Genomic DNA, 22344 nt, shown 5'->3' with positions numbered 1-22344 from the left:
GCATCAGTGCTAGCTTTGCTGCTACCATTACCCTCAGGCATTTTAATATGGGCTGCTGCATGACTGCACCATGTGAAGGACCTACTCTATAAAATGCATACAATAATGGCTCACTGCCACCTTGTGGCAACAGTGATATTGACATTAAGTTCACTCAGATCAACCAATGCAAGTGTAGTGATGGCCACAGATGCATGAAACCTTCAGTAATTCATGTGGGCATAAATAACAAAAATATGCATTATGTGAATGTTAAATGAGAATAAAATGAAATCATTTTTGATTTCCCCTTTATTAAAAATTTAATTCATTTTGTACAATAAAAAATATCCAGTGGTACCATTTACCAATATACTTTATGAAAAAAAATAATAATAATAAATTAAAGAAAACCACAACACAACTGATGTAAGTAAAACTCCAATGAGCAAAATATAAGTAGTATTTCCAGTCCAAGAAATCTAAAAGTAAAGTGACTCAAATCCAGCTAAATGTGTGAATCAGGTTTGAAATCAGTGAATTTTCCTTTTATTTAAACTAAAATATAGTGAAAGTGAAGGTCTCAAAAACTCCACATATGTGGCGTATACCACATGAAATAATCTGTGCTGATTAGTTTTACAGTTCAGTGATATGCATGAAATCTCTGGACAAAAATCAAAATAGAAAAGCTTGAGCTGAAATGCTTGATTCCTCCAACGTAACAGTCCTAAGCCCAAAATATCACACAGGTCTAAAAGCAACATCAAAGCACTGGAATGATCCAAAATCGCACATAACGTTTGCTCAAGCTGGGTTGTCACAAACACATAAATGCCTCACCACACGTGTATAGTTAGTGTCCTGAGAACTAATTGTGAAAGATGATTCAAAGCCCATAAAAGTTACAAACCTCTAAACCGAAAGCCATGATGTTATCAATGGACAATCTACTTGACAAACTGATGTAATGCTGTTTAAAAATTAGTTTAACTGCTTTTCTTGTCTTTCAGTTTTACACAGTATAAGGTGCTAAGGAGATAAAGAGAGCTTCATTCACATCACCACATGCAGCTTAATGCACCAGCAAAATGTCTTGTATCCCACTGCAGAAGGCACATTAAGATCTGATTTGGGTCAGGTGACCAAATCATGATTAGATTTCTTTTGATTGACTGGACAAGTGTGTGTATCATAAATGTGGGTGCAGGTAGAAAATGGCTCCTGAATCCTCCAGTTTTTTTAAGGCTTGAGCTTCTTGACTGAGGTCATGGTAGGAATTCTGCAACAGAGAGAAAAGGGACCGTCAGTATTCAGACAACCGAATGCTTCACCAATGTTCATGTTAAAACACAGACAATAATTGGCTTACTGTACATGACTTCTACCCACCTTCATTGACTTCATGGTGTCATATCCATAGTAATGGATAGGGTGCTTTTGGCTCTTTGAGCTAGGGTATCCAAAGCCGGCTATGTGTACCATATCACAGTAGTTGAGTGCAACAAACACAGCAAGGATACCTGTGGTAGGATGCACTGGCATCTGGAACAAACAAAACGTCATGACACCTCATTGCAATAACTGCGTGTGTCCTGACAATTCAAAGTAATCAAAGTAATACGCAAGTAAGATTGCAAAATTTCACCACACTCAGTTATTTTTCTACATGCAAAAACACCAGAATCATATACAGATTGCCCTCAGAGGGGTTTTAGCTTACTGGAAACAACAAATAGTTGCATTAATCAACAAGTATGGTATGTCATACTTGTTCTGTAGTGAAAACTGGTGCTAGTGAAAATTTGCAGACATGAATATGCCTTAATCACACTGCAGCCTCTCATTTCACCACTAGATGGCAACAGAGCACAGCAGAAACTGCTGTCTCTGCCCTTCACCTGCAGGTCATCAACACAAGGCTGTTTTATACTGCAGAATTGTTTTGAACCGCTCGTAAGACTTAAATGCAAACAATTGCTGACCACATCTGACTTTTTTCTAAAAAGACTTAATGCATTCATTGTAAGTTGTTTCGAGAATCTGCTTAATTAGTGTTAAGCGAAGTAAAACATCATGTTATGTTGCAAAACAAAGTGAGCGCCAAGCCGACCTGGCAAATTATTCACCCTCTTGAAATATCACACAAGGATAATCATAATCTTTAGTACAGCTGTTGACTCTTCGGAAAAGACTCCTCATTATCTAAATGTAATGCCTTGCAGCTCAGAGTCAAGGTAACCAACAATAGGTCAAAGCACAACATACTCGTGTACAATTTATAGTTTTAATGCAGTCATTGCTGACTGGTTCAGCACTAAGACACTCTTTCTTACACAGCACTTCCCACAATGCAAACTCATTGTTCATTCAACCCCTTGATCTTCTGAAGACAAGCACTGATCCCAGTAACAACTAACAACCTGCTTTTTAAGTAAAATAATTAGATAATTGCTGTACTCAAAGCAAAATAATTTATTTAAATTAAGAGCGTACTTGGTATGAAAAATATCGGAATAGAGTTAGACACCAGAAAAAAAGGAAAGAACAAAGTATGCTATTTTAGTGCTGTTGTACTGTAGTGGATCATTTGATACAGCGGATTACCCTGTCCACATGAAAAGGTTAAAAACATGACTCACTCAAGACACTGTTATTTTTGGGCAGTCGGAGAGTAATCTTTTGTTAGTAGACTGTTACTTCGCTGTTGTAAAACAAGCAGAAGAAAGAAAGAAACGGAGAAAAAGGAAAAAAAAAAATCTTCTAAATACTCTGGGAGTAAATTTTAATTCCATTATACTGATTAAAGCCATTTTATTTTCACAAGACAACACTAATTTCCTCTTGTTTCCCGATATCGCTTCACTGCTAATGATCTAATAAAGGTATAACAGTTCCCCACCCCAAACAGTAAAAAATAAAAAAGTCATCTTGAATGCACTTTCATTCACAACTTCCTACAGGAGAAGACTTAACCAAACCAAACCAAAACGTTCATTTTCTATCCCCGGCACATTGATACATTCAGCTGACTCTGATTCATTGTTCATTATTAAGTATTCATTCATCGTCTTTACCCCCTTTGCTAATTACAACCAATTAATTCCATTTTTTTGGCAATGATCAGCAGAAACCTCTTAAGTGATAAAATGAAATCTCTACAAAAATAAGTACTGACCTTCTTCAAATCAATGTTTAGCTGAAGCACTGTGTGCACCACCTACTGCTAGATGAGAGATGGTGTGGAGAGGTCAGCACGTCTCTTTCATCATTCATTCTCTCCACATATCTCACATCATCTTTCATAGATAACAAAGAATGGGAGATTATGCCCTAGGAGACATGTCTAAGACTGTACACAAATAAAAGGGCATCCTGGCATCATATGCATACCAAATTACTCCAGTTTGATTCCAGTTTGGTACCTTTGTTTCATGTCTTCCCCCTCTATCTGTTTTTAACATCTCATTTTGTCTCTATGTCGAAATGCTTACTTTCTAAGTAAATGACAGTGCCTTGTGCAAGCCCACAAAAAAGAAGTCTTTGTCCCAAATATAGGGCTACAGTCACTGTTGAGATCTGTCTTTGCTGAAAAAAATAAAATAAAACAAAAACAACAACAACAACAAATAAACTGGCATTTTCCGACCCTACTGGCTGCTTTTTAGAAATAAAACTAATGTGATATTTAATGAGGTGAGACATGTTTGTTATACTGTCCCTGGCGAGCTCTTACTGTGCACAGATTTTTCTGTGTTTCTTGCCATTTCCCATATGACTCTGTCAATGATTATCCCTGTTCACAGAGGCAAGAAAAAGAATCATTTCCACATGACCACGAGATACAAGAAACTTTCTGTTTCCATCTCTTCCCAAAATAGTGCACAGTTTCCAACCAAACTTTTCATATCTCTCTCCTCTTTGGCTTTCCATGTTATCATCAAGTATCCTTTGTGAACACCCTGTCTGCAAGGACATTTCTGTTGCACTTACCAATGTTTACAGCTGCTTACTTCCCATATTAACTCTAGCCAAGGTTTACTGATTGCCTCAACACTTTATTTTATACACAAAAACTAAAGTGCCCTTATTAGTTGACTATAAAATCAGATAAATGTATATCATTCATGTTTTATCATCATCTTATTATTCTGTCAAAAAGTAACAACATCCTTCTATCAACTCCTTTATAGCTCACTAATTGGCACACTACGGCTCATTTGTTTAATTTGTTGAAGTTTAACAGGGTGTTATGTGCTATTTTCTGACTGGTAGCAGTGACTTCCTCATGGCTCTGCGGGTTGTCTGACAACCTTAAAATACTGTTGGAGGGGGGGGTATTTTGTTACCAGAGAGAGGTCCTTATGCAAGGCTAAGCTAACCAGTGCATGTTTATCACTGCGTGCATGTTGCTAGGCCTAACTGCTCTCAAAGTTACATTTTATCAAAACAGGTCTGTCTGAACAACTGTGAGCTCTGCTGCTGTAGATACAGGAGGTGATCAGACCATGACAGACAGAAACTGAAACATAAGCTCAGTCCTGTTCTTTTCATTCTTCTCTAAAACATCACACTGGATCAATTTCCTACTGCACTGAGCGTGACTGTCTTTTTTCTTTAAATCTGAAAGTAAGGAGCACCCTGCAATGGGACACAGCTGAAGTTCTGTGTGCATGATCCTCATGTGGTCACCAGGACACAGAAGAACACCAGAGCTCTGCAACAGCCCGGCGCATAGTTTGGACAAAAGCCCATGGAGCCTTGGTGAGAGGGGGACGCGAGGGGCTGCATACTGTCACCACTGCAGGCCAGGCCTATGAGAACTCAACACAAGCCTGTGTTCAAGGAGACGGGTGTGAACATAAGGCTCATGTGTTTGCATGTGTGCCTGCAGGGCAAAAACATAAGGAAGGAAAAAGGGATGAAATGAGATGTGGTTGCGTGTGTGAGAGCAGAGTTTGTGCCTGTGTGCGTGTGTGTTTGTGGACATGTATTGTTGTAGTTGTGGGGACAAAAATCTGTTTTCAAAACACCCCCACAATGTAAATCGTTAAATATTAGGGCGAGGACTTGCTTTAAGGTTAGGTTGAGGTTAGCATCAGGTTAAGGTCAGGGTTAGGATTAAGCAACTAATGTTTATTGTTATGGTTAGATGGTGGCTAAGGCTCCAGGAAATGAATGTTAGTCTATGTAAATGTCCCCAAAGTGATGCAAACACAACTGAGTGTGTGTGTGTGATTGTGTTTTATTCAGCTTGTGGGCAAAACAAATCTGTTTACACTGTTACACGTGGGGACTCACCTTCCTTATGGGGACAAAATGCAAGTCCCCATGGGGAAAAGAGTAAATTTTAGTTTAAAGACGTGGTTTGGTTTAGGCTAAGGTTTAGGATAAGGTTAGAGTAAGGGTTACAGTTAGTGGTGTTAGGGTGTGTGTGTGTGTGTGTGTGTGTACAGTCAAGAATACCAAAGAAGACAAGACAGAACAAGGAGGTGAGGGAAATTCATCTATCCTGATGTATCAAGCACGATAAAATGCCATTGCTTAAGGAAAATATAGATATTTGCAAAGTTTAAATGTCATTCTCATTCTCCTTATCACTATGTCCCTCCATCTTTATCCTAGTGCTCACCACGCTCTACACTGCAGATGATGCAGAGCTCCCATCAGGGAAATCCATGCACCATCCAGGTGTGTTTGTGTTACAGTCCAAAAGGGTAACTCCCTCCACTTCTGACAGGAACAAACCAGGATCCTAACAATAATCAGGACTACTACAAAACATGGCTCAGGGCCATGTCAAAGATAATGCACACTAAGCACACAACAAGCCCCTTATGGCAGATGGGCTGTAATTAGACCATATACGCTTCATTCTACAGGAATACAAGCTCAAGTCAAAGTACAGGGTGTTTCAAAATCTGGATCAGTCAAAAGAGGACACTGAGGTCCAACTTGTCAAAAGCAAAACATATTGGTTGTACACAAACAAACAAACAAAAAAAAAAAAAAAAAAAAAAAAAGTCATGAGTCATGTTTTCTCTTAGTTAGCTTAGTTCCCATAGTTAGCCCATGGCTGTGTTTCCACTTTTGTTTGTTGTGTTTTGATTTGGTTATCTTTTTGTTTTTCCTTTACTTTGTCAAACAAACTTTCATATGCGTTTCACTGAGCCAAGTGTTATAAAACATACTCAATGAAGTGTAAACCCTGAAAATCATGGACAAACAGTGACGGTCACAAAAGTCTCATTCTTTTTCCACAGAAATAACTGGAAACTGTGCTTTTACTAAAAACAGTGCATCTGGATAAAATTTACACAATATTTTGGCTTTCCTTCAAAACTCAATTATTTCCCAGAGATTCGCTGTGCAGCCTAGAAGATGTGAGGAGCTTATCTTGTAATGAGATGCCAGAATGCCAAGCACAAGCTAATCTTTATCATGTTCTGCAGTAATCTGATCCACAAAATTGCAACTGACCCAGCTACTTTTCAAGAGAAATGCTTCTGTTTATCACAGCGCTAAAGACATATCACTTGAGGAGCTGTGGCTAATCAGTTGATGCTCCATCCAGCCTTGTTAACATTCATGGGGGAAGCAGTGAAAGGGCAAGAGGAGAAAAAAGGAGGTGTGGGAGAAAGGGAAAAAACAAGAGACACGGTACTGGTGGGAAAATGCAGTTGAGGATAAGCATCACCACCACAGTTATACACCAACAACTTTAGATTCATTAAGTTTGGTTTGATTAAAGACAGGGCAACAATTTAGTGTGAGCTTGATTCAAAATGTCTGGTTCTAAAACTGCAGCTGCATGACTGGAAAAAAAAAAAAAGAAGGGACACGATCACCCACCTGTTTGCCCTTGGGATAGAGAGGGATCTGAAGAAGTCTCTCTGCAGTCTGGTGCAAAAAGTGGGGGTCCAGCACTCTGATTTTATTGACATCCCCTAACCAGATTTGGGGAGGGGGCTTCCAAAAGCCTTTGACAACCTGGATTGCACACAGAAAGATAGAGAAAAATTAAGACACAGAATGTTATCTGAAAGGAACGAAAGGACACAAGGAGCGTAAAAGACTGCTGCTCATTAACACAAACAGAGATGCAACTGAACCTGTGACTCCCACATGTCTGGAGGAATCTAAATCAGTGTGCAAATTAGCAGGTCATGACCCCGCAACTATTAGCAGTTGGAAGCCGGAGGTGCCAGGAGCAACAGAGTGAAGGGTGTCTGCTATGGAAACTACATTTAACTCTGAAGGGCCCTGGCATCACTGAAGTTGAACCTTTTAAGTATTTGTTCCTGATATGGATGGCTGACAAGGGCTGGAAAAGAAGCTAAAAGAAATGTGTTTATGTGAGGCACAGAATAAAAGTGAGACACAGTGAGCTGGAAAGCGAGTGTGTGCGTGTGAGAGTGCATTCTCACACATATCCTGTACCCTCTTCTCATTATATAGGATCTCTTTCAGCCATCGGAGATCTTGCTGCTTGAAAGGTACCAGGACCATAAGAGTGCTGGGCTCGTTGTGCAGTCCAGGGTTGTTAGAAGCAGATTCGGGGTAGAAGAACCTCATGGTGGTCTTGCTCCCCACATCCTCCTCATAGCCTCTTACTGGGGCATCATTCAACCTAAGGCAGGGACACGATAATATATTCAAAGACAAGAATTTTCAGATCTTCAATTTTGGCAATCACTAATGCAGAAATATATTTGTTTTCTTTGATCACATCTATCATTAAATCATGACCTTTGTAATGTTGAGCACTGGGGTCTTATTCTCGTAACTGTGTCTATTCTGGCACATGCCAGCTTTGCATTTGCCAACTCTGCTGTAGAGATTCAGGAAACATGGCACCAGTAAAATACTGTTATTAGGGTAGATTTCCTCATAAATTTCAGTTTCAAAATATGCAATTTCAAATATACAGTACATTAAATACATATAGAAACCTAAATGAAACTGAAACTTTGAGGCTGTGTTTCAGAAATAAGAGAATCTAATTTTAAATCCCACTAACAGTTGTAAGTAAGCTAGTAAACTACAATCAAAAAATTGAACATTGGACCAGAGCCTTTCTCAACAATATGGTCTGTCAGTCATAAAAAAAAATATATAATCTAAAACCCAACACAACAAGACTTTAGCTTTAAGCTACTATAGCTAACAGCATAGACACTGAACTACACTGAACTGGATCTACTGGCTAACCAAGTTAGCTGTTTTCACTGTGACGATTCTCCTGCCTGGGTGAGTGGGAGTCATAAAAGCTTATGTGTCTTAAGCTAAAATTTGTTCTGCCTCTCTGCAAGACAAGGATTTATGTTGATGCCAAACTAGTATTAAATATATGCATTTCGACTGTGGTGTCCAGGTGGCCTGCTGCTGTTGGTTGTGCATCATTAAATCAGCAGACTGGATGTTTTTGTTCTTAAGTCCTCATTCACCCTCCACATTATGTCCTGTTAATGTCACTGTCTGACATTAACATGCTTTAAAATGAAAAAAACTTGGCAACTTTGAAAAAATTCTTGGTACAACATCATCACAAAACCTTATCATAACTCATATCTTTACCGAATAATTAACACAGTAGCACAAACTGAGACCTAGTTTGGTTCAAGATTAGTCTACACTTTAAGAACTTTAGTCTCAACAGGCTCCAACAGAGTCTGTTACTATGACAGAAAAAAACTTAGTGACGTCAAAGTCCCCGGTATGCATTGAATTCTGAACGTCAATAACCTTACTTTGCCTGGTCAGGGTACGATTAGCTTCCGAGAAGAGAGAGAGCAAGATGTAATAGAGAGAGGCGGAGGGGGGCAGAAAAATGCATTGTAGTCAGGCCAAAATCTGGCTGATTGAAAGAGGCTTATAAAAACTCAGAATCTCAGAATGCATGTGCTCATTCCAAGGTTGTAAAGACATATTTACAGAGGGCTTTTGTCTGTGAGTGAACTTTCTTTTCTCCTTTAAAGACCTTCACTTGACCTAAAAGTTTGCTAATTGCTAAGAGGACGGCTCTTGTCAGGGTCATATGGTCACTCAGTTGGATACTGTCCATCATTAGTCTGCAGCCAAGTGAATTTATATCCTGTTTTCACCACATTCCCTTTATGAGGTCATCTAGCAAGGCTGTCTGTTCCTAATTTTTCATTCCTAAGTCCTGAAAATGAAGGTGGTTATGGAGAGATCTTGGGTTTAAAAGTTGCATTATTTTTGTTAATGGGTTACAATTTGTAAGATATGAAAAAAACAGTACAATCACATCCTAAAAATGCACAAATGGGAGTGGAATTGAAAAGTGGAAAAGCAAGCTAAAGCTGCATTTTTTGATGTGAACTTCTGAATCATTCCTCCTCTCTATGTACAGCATGCAAAGGTGTTCTCCTCTGTGCTTACCGAATCACCACGTCGTATTTGTTGATGATGCTTCCCAGTGAGCTGTTTTTGATGGCAAAGCCATTGCCTATGACTACGCAGGTTCTGCATTCAAGGCTGTGGAGACAAAACAACACACACACAAACATACAGAAAGAGAGAAAGAGAGAGAGAGAGAGCTCATTTGTGGTTCGTTTGTGTTTATGCAGCCCTCCCACAGGTCCTGAGATGAGAATTTTGTACAGTCGGAAACAAAATGCCACCCTCTCTGACAACTAGAGCAATAGCATCAGTGGGTGTTTTCTTGACTGTTATGAAGAGCATATATAGAAGGTGCTACCAGCAACCCAAAATTATCCATTATCACAGTGCTGAAGCCACTGAAAATGTATTATAGCGTGTGTAGAGCTGCAATACATTTCCAAGCAATCACAGTGAAATATTTCTGTTGTGATGTTAGTTATTGGGCATTTGTTGCCGCCTGTCCCAGACTAGTATCTCACAATTACTACTATACTCTCAACTTCAATCATTAAAATAAAAAATAACAACAACAACTTCAAATAAATAATAGAAACATGGGTTACAGGAATAAAACGTTGAGCTTCAGTATCATGTTCCAGGTTGGCTTAAGTGTGCTTGCACTTACTTTTCAATGTTTGCTGGTACCTGGTGATTTGCAACAGCAAGGACTTTCACTAACAGCGGCTCTGGAGGAAGGGAAAGCAAGAAAATGAGCAGTTGAAAAGAGCCCGATTGTTTGAAAATTTCAAACACATGAGTGCAGTTCACACAGAAGACTGCTGACTTATGACTGTGTCAGAAATCTAATTTCCTGACTGCAGTAGATACATGACCTAGAACGAAGGTTTGTATTATTTTAATTAAAAGAAGAAAGACATGTAAAACATACCTCTTCAAACATACAACCAATAATATTAAGATGTGAGATGTGCTGTTTAAACTGAGCAGAAAGAGCAGAGGATAATGTAAAACCAACATACCACAGCCCTTAATACCATAAGGTAATGCCAGCTTTGACGGATGCTTCTGCCAGAAGAAATCCTCCAGTTTCAGAAAGAGCTCCGTCTGTCTGCTAATGCTGCATGAAATATGTCAGAGAGCAGGAATTAACATCATACTGCAGAGCACAGGGTTTCACTGTACAGATGAATTATATTACAGGAGGGTCTGCGGCTGAGCGAGGGGAGGATGAGAACCACACAATAGACAATACCAACTGTGATTCCAAACAGTACAGTGTTCATACTGGCACATGGAAAAGCTTGATGTGCACTTCTCCAAATGTTCTGGTATCTATTAAGCAGGTAAACTACACTCATTATAAGCAAACCACCCAATTACATGATGTCATTCAATAGCAATTTCCCTCATTAAAACCCTCTGTTGGCCTTTCTCTGCTCTGGAGAGGGAAAAGAAAACAGTAACATCACAGAGCCTATGGAGTGAGACAAATGTGGCAAGTTGTAATATGTGAAACCGTTACCCCTCTGTGTTCGTGGGCTTCAGACTCCAGCTGTTTATGACCTACTGTCTTTGACAATGAGTCTCTCAGACATTTACTACCCTCATGTGCCAGCTAGCTGCTCTCCAGGGAAGGATCTAATTAGAGAAATGTCACCATTATTGCCTGGAAGGCCTCCCTATAACTGTAAAGACTGATGTAAAAATCCATGAACAACCAACCAGAAATATAATGTGAGAATGCAAATCATGTTCTCTTACATGGGTAAACACAGAGAACATGAATCTTGACTGTTTAAAAGGTGAGAGGGCAGGCAGTGGAAGATCTACTGAGTTGAAGAAATAAACAGTGACCTTTGAGGAGGTCCACAGATGGAGACCATATCACTATTTTGTAACAGAACAGAGTCCACAAAAAGACCAACAGTAAATATACAGCTGAATAAACTGATAATGGAGCAAGAGAAAATAAATGAGAGGGGGCTCAGGGCAGTGGAACAATGATTACTTAACAAAGCAGAACCTGAGGAGGACAAACAAGCTATTGTCAGGCTCAGAAAAATTCAGCTTTATCAAGAGCTCCCTCCTAACCAACACTGGGTTTTCCATCAACTCTCCCTCTCAACCATTTCATCAATACATTCCACTTGACTTACTGAAACTTACTGTTAGATGGAAAATCGTTTCTCATAATAAGTTCTGTTCTTTCTCACTAAAATATGCTTTTTCTTCATAACTGGTAAAGAGCAGCCCAAACAGTTCCAAGGAGCCTGGCACCTTATGTTAAAATAAAATGTTGGCATGCCTTTCTCCCTTAATAAGCCATCCTCACACTCCCTACAGTTGGCAAAGAAAAAAACACAGACATGCCATTACTCACTTAAAATTAAGGCTCTCCCACTTCTTCTGGGTTAGCCAGGCACCACAGAATGACTTGCTACTGTTCAGAGACTTGCTGGTGCCTCCGTAGCTGAAAGACAGACAATCACCACAACTGGCATGAAAACTATAGCTGAATCCATAAAAACATAGTGTGCCAGTAAGTGGGTCCAGAACATTCAAAAAGTGCAAGAATGGGCATATGAGAAGGCCTAAATTGACCAGCAGCTCAGACCACTGGATGATCAGAATGTGGCTTGTCTTCTTAGCTTTTAGTGACTCAGCACTGCACAAATCTCATGCTTACATTTTACCAAAAATGGAAAGCTCTGTAATTCTGAAACCTCCACACGAGAGCAACTGAGAAAGGAAAAAGAATGAAAGAAATAGTTGTGTTAGTGTGTGTAATTACCTCTGAAGTAGTGCATAGGAACAGTAGTATGTGACAAAGGAAATGAAGAAGAAGAGAGCTGGGAGAAGCCTGAGGCACCATGCTGCAGTCAAAGAAGACAAAAACACAAGAATTAAAAAACAGGGTTGTTGGATTTTACATACAACACATTGTGATTTAAAAGTATTGGCACTTTAAAGTGAGATTTCAAATTTCCTTTTTTTCCTTTTTTACGACCAGATCCTTTGACAGCAGGCAATGTTAAAAATGGAGTGTGCTTTTCTTCAATGATGAATGAAAGCTTTGAAAAAAGGTGTGATATCAGTACCAGGCTAGGTTCTTAAACCGAAATGAATGCCAATGGATTACCATTACGTACTGGTATAAGATAAGAGGAACTTTATTGATCCTGCAGTGGGGAAATAAGTTGTGCTCCACCCATCCTAGTTTCAGTTTGATAGCAAAGAGTGAAGCTCACAAATTAAGTAGTCTTTGAAGTCTTCGAATTTAGGGACTAAAATGTTCTTCTTCAAATACCAGTCAAATTTAAATATTTGAGTGAAATTTAAAAACCCCATGTGGAGTTGCTCAAGGCAGCAAATGTAAATCTATAATCTATAGTCATTAAATTATCCTCAAGAAACTCATCTTCTCATTCTGTTTTTTCCATTTGCTGCACACTCTATGAGTTTCTGTGCTGGGGTAGCAGACCGTGTATCCAGCCAATGTGCAAAGCCTTCTTGCCACAAAGGAAGGACTGCCATTTGGCATCCTGAGAAGGAGACCAGGTTTGTGTACACTAAATATGAAGCTAGTTGCTGGTTAGCTTAGCAAAAGACTGGTAAAGGGCAGACACAACAAGCGAAACTCGTTCCAAAAATAACAGCAACTAACAAGTTATACCTTGTTTAAAAAAAAGAGAAGTTGTAGTGTGACTGGAGACTTTTCTTTAAAGAGACAAGTTACCAATAGTGCCACTGACATTCAGTGAACATATTTCAAACACTTAAACAAAATACAACAACCTTCAGTCCAAAGGTCTTTGTCTCTGGAACAAAGGCAAGGGCCCTTCTCAAAATCAAAAGACAAAAGCTTTAAAAGCATCAAGACAGCCACTGTTGTGTTTTCCCTTGATAATTTATAGTTGGCAGCATCGGGAGTAAACGACACTTGACATTTTTGAGTTGTGACTAAATGTTGTGTGGCTACAATCACAGCAACAAGACTGCTGTTGTTTGTTAAGATAGGGATGGTTACTGTGGAGTATCTTATGATGCTGAGCCCTGTCATTCTGCAGAGATAGTTTTTATTATTCTAATCTGTGACCTCAAGGTCAACAGTCTTAACATCGTGCTGGTATGAAGATACATATATATATATATAAAAAAAAAAAAAAAAAGAAAACAAAATGGTAACCAAAACATCACTGTGGTTATAATGCAATAGATCTTATCACTGATCAGTGACAAAGTGCATTTTGGTCTTTAATCCTCTTACTGTTGCGTGCAAAATAACACCCATATCAGATTAATGCTTTACTGAATATAAAGAGAGAGAAATAGTCCCATTCATGTAAACTGTTGTTGCTGCTGCTGCCCACAACAGATCAGAACAAAGCATCTCAATATCTCATTTAACAAAAATCTACAAATGTCCTCTATCACCCAAAGTAAAAGGGCTTACTTTTAGTTGCCTTCTGGGACATCTTCACATTCTCCTTGGTGCTCTCATGTCTACATAGTGCATGAGGTTATCCTGGTGACAGGTACAGGAGGAAGAAAGAGCTCATTAATTAAACTGCGTACTCCCATAGTCTACTACTGAGAAGATGACACCGTAAATATACACAACAGGTAATTGAGTTAAAGTTTGCATCCCATAAACACATGCAAATAATCTGTGTTGACTATACTTAGGGCAGATGAGGTTGGAGTAACTGGGAATGCTAGAGAAACAAAGTGAGGATATGAACTGAGGGACATTTGCAATCCCACTGCATCACATCAGCTTCAGCACTTGGTTCAGCTGTTCACAGAGTTCAGATTACAGTTTAAATCCGATTAAAAGGCATTTAACGCTACACACATCTTACTATTTAATGCACAATGTGGAGCTTATCCACATTGGCTTGAGCCATCCATATAGCCACTGGACTGAACAGGCCTGACACTGCTCCAGAACCAGCACCGACAACCTACAGTAAACTGCAGCGATGCACAGCTGAATATCTATTTTGAGATGTCAGTGTGTGCACATGGACTTGCTGCATTGCAACGGCACTAATGTACTCATACACACTCAAACTTGGAGATAGCAAAGTAGTGGAAACCACATGATCAATTAACAACACCACAGGGAGATTCTGCAGATTTTATTCTGCAATATGGACACGCAAGTGCCTGCCCATAAGCATAAAATATAAAAACATATTGCAGCCTCCTGGATTAGGGTTGAGTTTCCTGGTGCTATAATGCAGTGGGTGTGTGTTCATCTTGAGCCGGATATGAGGCTGGGCTGTGTTTGTTTCCAAAGTTATTGTTTAGGTAATGACAAAAAACACTGAAGAATCTGGAGGGGAGTAAATCTTGAATATGTCTGTTTTTGTGGTTGTTGGGTTTTTTTTGGTTTTTTTTTAATTTTCTGACATTTCAGTGACTAAATTCACAATTTCACAATTGATGACACTAATGTAGCTCATGCAGCTAATCAGCATTTGACTTCTTGAAATGCAGTTGTTGGAAATACACAAATCCTAATACACTTGCAATAATTAATATGTCTAAATACTGTAAAATGACACCTAATGGTAACCATACAGTCATCAATTACATAAACAACAAAAAGACTACTACATTACTACAGAACATCTTACCTTTTCCTTCTTTCATTTCCAAAGATTAAATCCTCAGTGATACAGATGTAATGAGACTGGGCTTCTCCCTGTAGTCAAACAAAACATTATCTGACATCTGCACAGTCAACTTGTCACTCATTTTTCCTACTTGTCTTCGTGCTGATAAGGAAACAGTAAACAGGAACCGCACATATATGTGATAAAGATTATCTGTGTATAGCAACCACACTTTGTAAGGTGTTCTGGAGTGAACGAATCTAGACTGCAGCTTCATGATTAACCCTTTGACTGTCTGCTCAACCATTTGGTAGAGCACATTTTGAGTCACTATATCTCACTGAAAAATTGTTGAATTTAATTCAGCCTTATTGAGTCATCTCTACCATTCAGTCAAAGTATGCTATGCTAAAAAAATCTAAAATAATAAAATAATAATAAATTATTATTAGTGCCCAACAACATGAAAAATACAAAAATTAATTTTTACATTATTTTTTTTTCTTGGAGTAAACATCAAAGGGTTTAACGGTATACACTGAAATATAAAAAATAAATAAAAATATTAACCATTTTGAGCTCTGGGAAACTTTCATAATCATTTTTCAAGATTTTCTGATACTGTATAGACTGGACAATAGTTAACAATAGACCTATAGCCCTCTTTTTGCATCAGTATAAAACACTACCTATCACCCTGAACATAATAGAGTTACAATAGCTGGATATACTGTAGCTTCAAGGAGTGAAGAACAGAACCTCCTCACAGACACGACAGGCAACACAACAACATAACACGTGGCTGTGTGTGATAAAGTGTGTGGAGCGGGCATGGAGGAAGGAGGGCTGGCTGGGACTGAGAGAGCAGAGGGGGGTAAAGCGCTGCTCTGTGAGATGCCGTGAGGCACGCTGGCCAACTGACAAAAGTCCTTGAGATGTCAGGGACCAACAGTGCACCAGCAGAGTCAGAAATACCTTTACCACAGAGGTTCTTTCAACTGCTTAGTCATATACAGTTACGGTAAAAGTTGAGTCAGGCAGCACAGTGAAAGTAACTCCAACAAAACCACTCAATGGGTAAATGCTGACAATAATTTACTGGTTAAAGCTACTTCCTTTCAAATTTCCAAGAAAGGTGAGACTTGACAAGGCTAATGTAGTAGGTACTTTTGCTAATAATCGATTAAGCTAATTTTTTGTATTACAGATAAGTATTTATGTCAACATAATCGGCTGTTAATAATACAAGTTGTGAACTGAAGGTGTCGCTGTGTTATAGCTTTAAATAAGAATGTAAAGAAACTTTATTTAATTATTATTATTATTTAGTTACAATTTTATCAATCAACTGATGTATGAAGTCCATTTTGAGATGTTGTGAGAATGTGTCTCTTCCCCCCCCCCCCCCCCCCCCCACACACACACACACACACACACACACTGCAATTGCAACATGTCTTTCTACAATTAAAAATCTTTGAATATAGAGTACATGGCCTAACATATTTAATGTGACAGTTATTGGGTGTGACCTTCTTCTTTAAACCCTTTTCACTTCCCAGCTGATTGTCTCTGAACCTCAGACACACTCTTTGAAGAAAATTATGTGGGTTATGCTCTTAATAGAAAATTAACACTAAAACACACAATCCCAGAAGTTAATCCAGTCAGAGGAGCTAAATCTGGTGCCCATTTATAACATTTTGACCACTTTTATGAAGAAAACCTTTCCAAAAAATTGCACGTTATAATCAACCTCCTTGGCTTACAAGACAACACCTTTTAGTTTTTGTGGTTCTAGTCCTTTGCAATGGACTGCAGACTGTGCTGCATCTATCTATTTTGTCTGCATGTATTATCTCTGTTGGAAACAGAAAGAACTAGAAAGAAGATTTCACTGACATGGCATCATAAAAGAAAGATAATGGCTATACACTGAACTCTGTTAATGAATAGCTGATAGAGCAGACAGAAGTAGATAGAATAGCAGATAGAAAGTAGAGGTTAGAGTTGACTTGGGGATGGTGTGCGGTGTTTCAGAGGGCAGTTTGGGAGGTCTGCTCCCAGTGTAAAGCAATAACAGATACATAATACATCACATCACGTTAGCGATACATCAGGTCCCTTATTGTTGTCTTTTCCATAAAGCAGAGGTTCTTTATCTTCATATTGAATGTCAATATTAAGTATTGAATGGTTAATAATCTAATCTGGAAACTTCATGAAAGTAGACGGTTACCAGAACACACAAGTGAACAGAGAGGAAGTTATGATTACAATATTCATTATTATATTTAAGGTGCTGCTAACCCATCTGGGGGGCTCTTCATATATCCGATGCTTTTATTGAGTAAAATGTGACAACATTAAACAACAATAAAATATTCTTTCTTTGATACATCCATGAAATGCTAGTCAAGGACTCGTGGAGGCCTTCACTGCAGTGCCCACTGCGCTACAGTATTATTACATTTCATTGAGATGGCTGTGAGGGAAGAGGTGTATTATTACACTTTTCAAGCCAGACACTGCAGAGGGCATATCATGGTGTTTCAGATGATATGCTCCAAGTTGCCATGTGCAAAAAATCTCTACGACCCATTAAATGCAACATCTGTGCAAAAGAAAAATCTGTTATGTAGCCGATGCTACAAATGAATTTTCTAAAAGTAACAATTTTTTTTATCTAGCGAGCTAGCTAGCTAGCTACACTATATAGATAAAAGAATTGGGACATCTGACCATTACACCAAGAGGAACTTTAATGACACTGTATTCCAAATACATAGACAGCTTTGCAGCTATAACAGCTTCCACTCTTCTGAGAAGGCTTTTCACAAGATTTTGGAGTGTTTCTGTGGCAGTTTTCGCCCTTCATGCACTAGAGTTATGGTATGGTCAGGCACCAGTGTTGGACAAACAGGCCTGGCTAGCTATCGCCATTCCAGTTCATCCCAAAGGTGTTCGATGGGTCATTACTCTGTGTGGGCCAGTCAAGTTCTTCCACACCAAACTCATCCAACCATGTCTTTATGGTCCTTGCGTTGTGCACTGGGCCACAGTCACGTTGGGTTTTCTCCGGTTACTCTGGCTTCCTCCCACAATACCAAAAACATGCACAATAGGCTAATTGCCCCTCTGCACTGCCTCCAGGTGTGAGTGTGTGTGTGTGGTTGTTTCCCCCTCACGACCCTGATGGATAAAGCAGGTATAGAAAATGGATGGATGGATGGTTACACTCAGCAGATACATGGGAGAAAACAGAATCTGAATAATTATCTCCATGGTAAATTTTGAGACCATTATTGTTCAAATGTTTAATAGATTTGTATTCCAGTATCAGTTCTTACTTTTATCTTGTATCACATAAAGTCTTTAAACAGGGTGAACTGGAGCTGTGACATGACTTTTTCCTATCTTATGAAACCACACTCTAATGTTGAGACATAAAAAGGGCAAGAAAACCCCATTTCATAATAGCCGTTGTTAGTTCTTCCCATACATCAGTGTTGATCAACTAAATTACATGAAGTCGTTCTTTGTCGTCCACAGAAACCAGCACAAAAGAGTTTCATTGTTTACAGGCCAGATGTAATTTTATCAGCTAGCTTATCTGCTTCAATTTGCCATGTTAAAAAATATTACAAAACTACACTGAATGCAACAGAAAAACAATACATAACAATATTCAGATTCATAACAAAATAAGTGATTATGACGATGATGGAGATGACGACGATGATGATGATGATGTAAAGCCTGACACAAACTAACACACAACATCTTTTTTTTTTCAGTCACACCACATTCAGGAGTATGTAGCAAATTTGCGCAAAGTGTAAAAATTAGAGATGTGGATTTATAATAAACAAAATATAGGAGTGGTGCATCACATTTACATTTCTTGATGAAAACAGCTACTACGTTTTTGACGTAACAGTACCAGTACAGCCCATTTGTCCCAGTGTAACCCTGTGTAACGTGGTTTTTAGAGTCGCTGAGAAAAGAAACCAGGAAGCTCCTGTCTCAGAGTATCTTAAATTCCCCGTTAAGATAGATCAACTGAACACATCATAACTATCTATGGTTACATAAATTCAAGTAATCCAGCCCCTATGTCATTATCCTATATCTAGTCTATCCAGTCAAATCAAATGTACAAAAAAAATAAATAAATAAAAAATAGCAGGAGACACACTGTCAGAGTACAGATCAAGGGGCGAGCCAGCCAAATTAAATTTGATATCTTGTGATTCAATGAGGCCAGTTACACCAAATCAGTATTTTAATGCCTCCCTACAAAACTCCTGACAGACTGCGCTGCTGTTCCGTGTTGGGGATTTGAGAGGTCTTACTTACCCGATAGATGAGGTTTAATCCGTAACTGCACAGTGATGTTGCAACCAAGTTCACGTTGTTTTTAGTGACAGTCACTCCGTGGGAAAACGAGAAATACGCGTCTGCCTACAGCAAGCACACACACATGTGATGTGAGCATCAAAGCTCACCCCCTCTGAACGATGTAGCGTAAGCAGACCCGCACAAGTACTTTCTTGGTGGTCTGACGGGCATGGAGTCCTCAGGCAGATATAGCGGTTTGCTGGAACGCTTTCTCTCTATTACAGCGAGTACCCTTTCCGCTCAACGCGAAGGCGCATGCGCTTAAGGGAACGCGCGCTGGGCCGCTAAAGAGAACAGTGCCAAATAAAATCCCTGCAAATATGCACAAGTTGAAACCTGATGGTTCTGCTGGCCGTTAACTTGAAGACAGATACACAAGTTATCGAAATCTTCCATGTGATATGCAGAATATTATGATTTTTAGTCGTGTGCCTCCTCAGTCCGCCTTGAACGGGACTTTTCTTCCAGAGGGAACAACATCTGGAAAGACTTTGCTGTTGGCTGTTTTCTTGAAGCTCTGAATGCAACAGATAACAGAGGGAAACACAGGGACAGGCAGTGGTGGAAGAAGTAACCACTCTGTTACAAGTTAATGTCCTGTATTGAAAATATTTGCTGAAGTATCATCGAATATAAAGTTAAAGTACCAAAAGCAGTTCTCACTTTGCAGAATATCCCATTTCACAATATCATAGTACTGGATCATAATTATTGATCTTTTAATATGTCAACATCACTAAAATATTCCAGCTGGTAAAGAGGGGTTTTAACAACTTTATATACAGCTGGGTAGCTTCATTTATGTAACAAAAAATGCACCTTGTCACTTACTTTGTGGATGATAGTCATAATTTGAATCTGCAAAGTAGGTATCAATTAAAGCTGTTAGTGGAAGAATAGAAATACTTGGAATTACTCAAGGAAGTACCTAAAATACTTCAAATGATGGAGTATGTTACTTGAGTAAATGTACTCCACCATTAAGGTCAGCTTCCATTATCTTGTGCATGAAATTGAACATAATCATCATTTTTATTTCAGTTGACTGAGCTCCTGTTTGGAGAATCTCTGTTAAATATTAACAGTGGCCTGATTTTGGTGGGTCACCTGACAGATACTCAGATACTCTTTACTGCTTACGTAAAGTAGTGGTGCATTTTATACAAGATGTTTATTACTTAACCAAACTATTCATATTTTCCCAGCCAGTTGAAAAGTCAGGGCTCTCACACTGAAGACCTGTTTGTTATCAAGCTTTATCCTGAGCTCCTGCAGTTTTGTTTTGTCTGTATGAGGCCACATCTGTGTCTGGGCAGTGATATGTCTGTCAGGAAGGGAGAAATGTCATGTAGCATAGTGATGCATGACAGAGACAGCTTGGCATGCTAAAAAAAAAAAATATGCCTTTTTGTTGGTGCCCACTGGGAAGTAGTAATTTGGTGTGAGTTCATCCCCAATGAACTTTAATCCAGGCAGATCTAGACACATCCAAACACCCTGCCTGCATGACTGCAGGCTGCCTTTGGGCTGAAACTGATGGTTGTGCTGAGGCAGACGGGTTAATGAACTTTTCCATGTCTGCTAATGATGATGATTTGCCCGATCCCTCCTCAGTGTGACTGCATGCTTCCCCCAGAGGAACAACATCTGGACACTCTTGTTGCTGTTGGCTGTGATTTTGTAAATCTCCATTTGTAAAGTAGATAACAGAGTGAACTCAGGGACAAGATGAACTTGAGCTTCTAGAGGACACACTTTCCAGAGAAATCCATTTTTTTTTACTTTTTACTGGTCAATGTATAGTTAAGACTTTCATAGTCTGATAAATAAAGCTGTGTACATTTCTTTTAAGGTCATTGTAAGAAAAAAATCCTTTCCCTTGGTTTATCTATACCTTTTTTTTCATTTTAGAACACATTATTTTTTGTTAACTTGTGAATAACCACTGTCTAAACATATCCTCTAATGTATCTCCTGGCAACAAAATTGTATTGCACAAATGTAAACATAAAGATTACACGTTGGACAAATGTTTGCTGACTCTGGAGCATGGTCATTGTTGGGATTCTGTAAATAACCTGTGAGAGCCTGAAGGGTACATCCGCCTTTCACAAGCCTGCTAATTCCACTGCAGCATTTCACCATCAAGTCATCATAACCTGCATGTCTCATTTAGCATACCACGTGTACTGTTCATTCTGTCTGGACCAAATACAGAAAATATGAAGGGAGAAATTTTTTATTCAAGACTTTCTTGTATATTCTGTTGAACTCTTGAGCTGCTTGTGTCTGCAAAGTTAAAAATATACATGTATCATTTATTCATTCATTTATTTATTTTAGAAGTATTTTTATATTTTTGGAAAAGCAGATGCAAAGCCGCTGCTCCAAGCTCAAAGAAAACTCATATTATATGTTGTGCTGTTGCGTTTGACATGCAGCCTTCTCATGTCTCATTGCACTGTATGGCTTAAATTCGCCCAAAACCCAGTGAAATGTTTGGTTTCCTGCTCTCCTTTAATTAATCCAGCTGGTGCTTCACTGTGACACCGCAAGCTGAATTTACTCACCACAGATAGAAACGTCCAGGTCTATCCCGCCGCACGCGGCAGAGACCGCCATCGTGACTAACAGCTGAGTGCTTTTCTAAAACTGTTGGTGGTCCAAAGCACATGAGCTCAACCCTGTGGCCTGAGCTCGCTCCTCTCTTTCTTTTTTAGCTTTGTGCTTAAATTGCTGGGATGCTGACACTTAGCATGCCTGGATTTTCAGTACTGAACCTGTGTTAATTTAACTTGAACACGTGTTGTATTTTAGTCAACGAAATCACTTAATTAGTCTAGTTTTAGGTCAAGAATAACTATTCTAGTCAAGTTTCAACAGGCTGATTATGATTAGATTTCATCCAAACTGATTTTATACAAACTAAAGCTGGAAGGGTACTGATCAGGCCTGAAAATGACAGTGTTTATAACAG

At 39.0% G+C, this 22344-nt stretch overlaps 1 protein-coding gene across 2 annotated transcripts; it reads right to left on the bottom strand.

Moving 5' to 3' along the window:
* Positions 1–273: 273 nt before the first annotated feature.
* Positions 274–19634, bottom strand: st3gal4 (ST3 beta-galactoside alpha-2,3-sialyltransferase 4). Of its 2 annotated transcripts, XM_046390457.1 has the most exons (12): positions 19326–19621; positions 14988–15055; positions 13799–13870; positions 12137–12218; positions 11726–11815; positions 10365–10462; positions 10010–10070; positions 9382–9477; positions 7420–7609; positions 6832–6969; positions 1372–1524; positions 274–1261 (listed from the first exon to the last, which is right to left on the bottom strand). In XM_046390457.1, exons 3-12 carry the CDS (start codon positions 13818–13820, stop codon positions 1172–1174), a joined length of 1020 nt encoding a protein of 339 aa, XP_046246413.1. In that variant the 5' UTR covers positions 13821–13870; positions 14988–15055; positions 19326–19621; the 3' UTR covers positions 274–1171. The 2 variants fall into 2 exon arrangements, with proteins under 2 accessions (XP_046246413.1, XP_046246414.1); XM_046390458.1 differs by lacking the exons at positions 274–1261; positions 1372–1524 and adding an exon at positions 1550–4867 and having other exon boundaries at positions 19326–19634.
* Positions 19635–22344: the final 2710 nt, after the last annotated feature.

The sequence above is a fragment of the Scatophagus argus genome, chromosome 5 (genome assembly GCF_020382885.2).
Source record: "Scatophagus argus isolate fScaArg1 chromosome 5, fScaArg1.pri, whole genome shotgun sequence".
NCBI lineage: Eukaryota > Metazoa > Chordata > Actinopteri > Scatophagidae > Scatophagus > Scatophagus argus.
The sequence above is the reverse complement of the archived record's forward strand: the minus strand, read 5'-3'. Positions and strand labels throughout refer to the sequence as shown.

What these genes read in the sequence shown, in the direction of transcription:
- st3gal4 (XM_046390457.1), bottom strand. Translation starts at nt 13,820, where the DNA reads ATGTCCCAGAAGGCAACTAAAA. An exon ending in TCCTATGCACTACTTCAGAG is followed by an intron (nt 11,816 to 12,136) that starts GTAATTACACAC and finishes TCTGTCTTTCAG; the next exon opens with CTACGGAGGCACCAGCAAGT. An exon ending in AAATACGACGTGGTGATTCG is followed by an intron (nt 7,610 to 9,381) that starts GTAAGCACAGAG and finishes TCCCTGCCTTAG; the next exon opens with GTTGAATGATGCCCCAGTAA.